This window comes from Diaphorina citri, unplaced genomic scaffold (assembly GCF_000475195.1).
Source record: "Diaphorina citri unplaced genomic scaffold, Diaci psyllid genome assembly version 1.1 scaffold8732, whole genome shotgun sequence".
In the NCBI taxonomy this organism is placed as follows: Eukaryota; Metazoa; Arthropoda; class Insecta; order Hemiptera; family Psyllidae; genus Diaphorina; species Diaphorina citri.
In genome coordinates, this window is record NW_007386107.1 from 1,156 (window position 1) to 2,777 (window position 1,622).

General features: G+C 45.2%; 1 protein-coding gene across 1 annotated transcript; it reads left to right on the plus strand.

Annotated features, from left to right (window-relative positions):
* Positions 1-325: 325 nt before the first annotated feature.
* Positions 326-1,613, plus strand: LOC113472809 (ionotropic receptor 93a-like; the record flags this gene model as incomplete). Its single annotated transcript, XM_026832596.1, has 3 exons — positions 326-370; positions 838-1,005; positions 1,455-1,613. Coding segments are annotated over exons 1-3 (372 nt in total), but the record flags the coding sequence as incomplete, so codon positions are not given.
* Between the last annotated feature and the right edge of the window lie 9 nt (positions 1,614-1,622).

A 1,622-nucleotide genomic window follows, 5' to 3' on the forward strand; every position in this document is an offset into this window, starting at 1 on the left:
AGAATACAACAAGGAGGGTATTCGTTGGCGCCATATTGAATTCTCGGACAATACGCTGTGTCTGCAGCTGGTCGAGGGGAAACCCAATGGTCTCCTGTGTGTTCTGGATGATCAAGCCAAGTAAGTTTTGAATAGAATAGAATAGAATAGAATAAGGAGGGAATTCGTTGGCGCCATATTGAATTCTCGGACAATACGCTGTGTCTGCAGCTGGTCGAGGGGAAACCCAATGGTCTCCTGTGTGTTCTGGATGATCAAGCCAAGTAAGTTTTGAATAGAATAGAATAGAATAGAATAAGGAGGGAATTCGTTGGCGCCATATTGAATGGCCTTTGCGTACAACTCCAGTACCGCCACTGCTCAGTGTGTAGTAAGTTTTGTACTATTAAATCAAACTGTGTAATTTTCACTTTACACTAGGCTTGCACGCCGGAGGTCCCGGGTTCGATTCCCGGCGAGGTCGAAGTTTTTTTAGCTCTGTGCTCGAAGTTCGGGGTGCACTCATCCTCGTGAGGACAATTGAGTAGCTAAGTTTTGTAGTTTGCAATCAATCTGTGTAATTTTAGCTTAACACTAGGCTTGCACGCCGGAGATCCCGGGTTCGATTCCCCGCGGGGTCGAATTTTTTTGGCTCTGTGCTTGGAGTATTCACGTGAGGACAACTGAGTAGCTACTTTAATCGAGTAGTGACCAGTGGCGCTATTATCAGTGTAAAAAGACTGGTGATAAATGAGAATTAATAGTAAATGAGGCACTTAGTAACACTGTGGCACCACAAAAGTTGTGAACAAGCTCTCTGCTTTGAAACAAATAATTCATGATTTGATTGATTGACAGGGTGGTCTGTCGTGTCATGTAGAAGAAATCCTACGGGTACTGGTGGTGGCTATTGACAAGTCTTCGACAGAGGAGTACGAATTGTCCAACCAGGTATCAGAGGAAGAGTGGGAGGCCATCAAACCTTCCAAGGTGGAGAGACGAAACTCCCTGCTTATGTTTTTAAGGGTGAGTAAGTGAGTATATCTCTGGTGTTTTTGAGGGAGAGTTCTGTTGTTTCTAGCTTCAATGTTACATCGCAGGTTTCATTCCTAACGGGGCGAATTTTTGTAAAAGATCTTTGATAGAGGAAACTGTAACCACGGAGGTCGAAATCGAAGAAAGAAGAAGGACAGGATAGGACAAAGCCAGCCGTTCCAAGACCGAACCTTAACTGTTGAGGATAGTCCGGCCCGGGCGGAAATCGAACCCACGGCCTAGCCACGAAGAAGAAAATAAGCTATTTTCAAGCTCAAGCTTAGCCTTGTGTACCTAACCACTGCAACGCCAAATATTACATAGGGCATTCTCTGCCACTTAACCTCACTTAATACTAACTTCCCTACTGTTTCTTTCAAATCAGGGCATGGGGCATTCTCTGCCACTTAACCTCAATAGTAACTTCGCTACTGTTTTAGGCACGTCTGAATGAGGTGGGCAAGTGTGACATCTGTACCATGTGGAGTTTCAAGTCAGGGGAGACATGGGGAGAGGAATTCCAGGAGAATACAGATGCTACTATAGACCTGCTGGATGTTGGCGTGTGGACACCGCGAGATGGGCTTAGATTTAGCGATGTCCTGTTT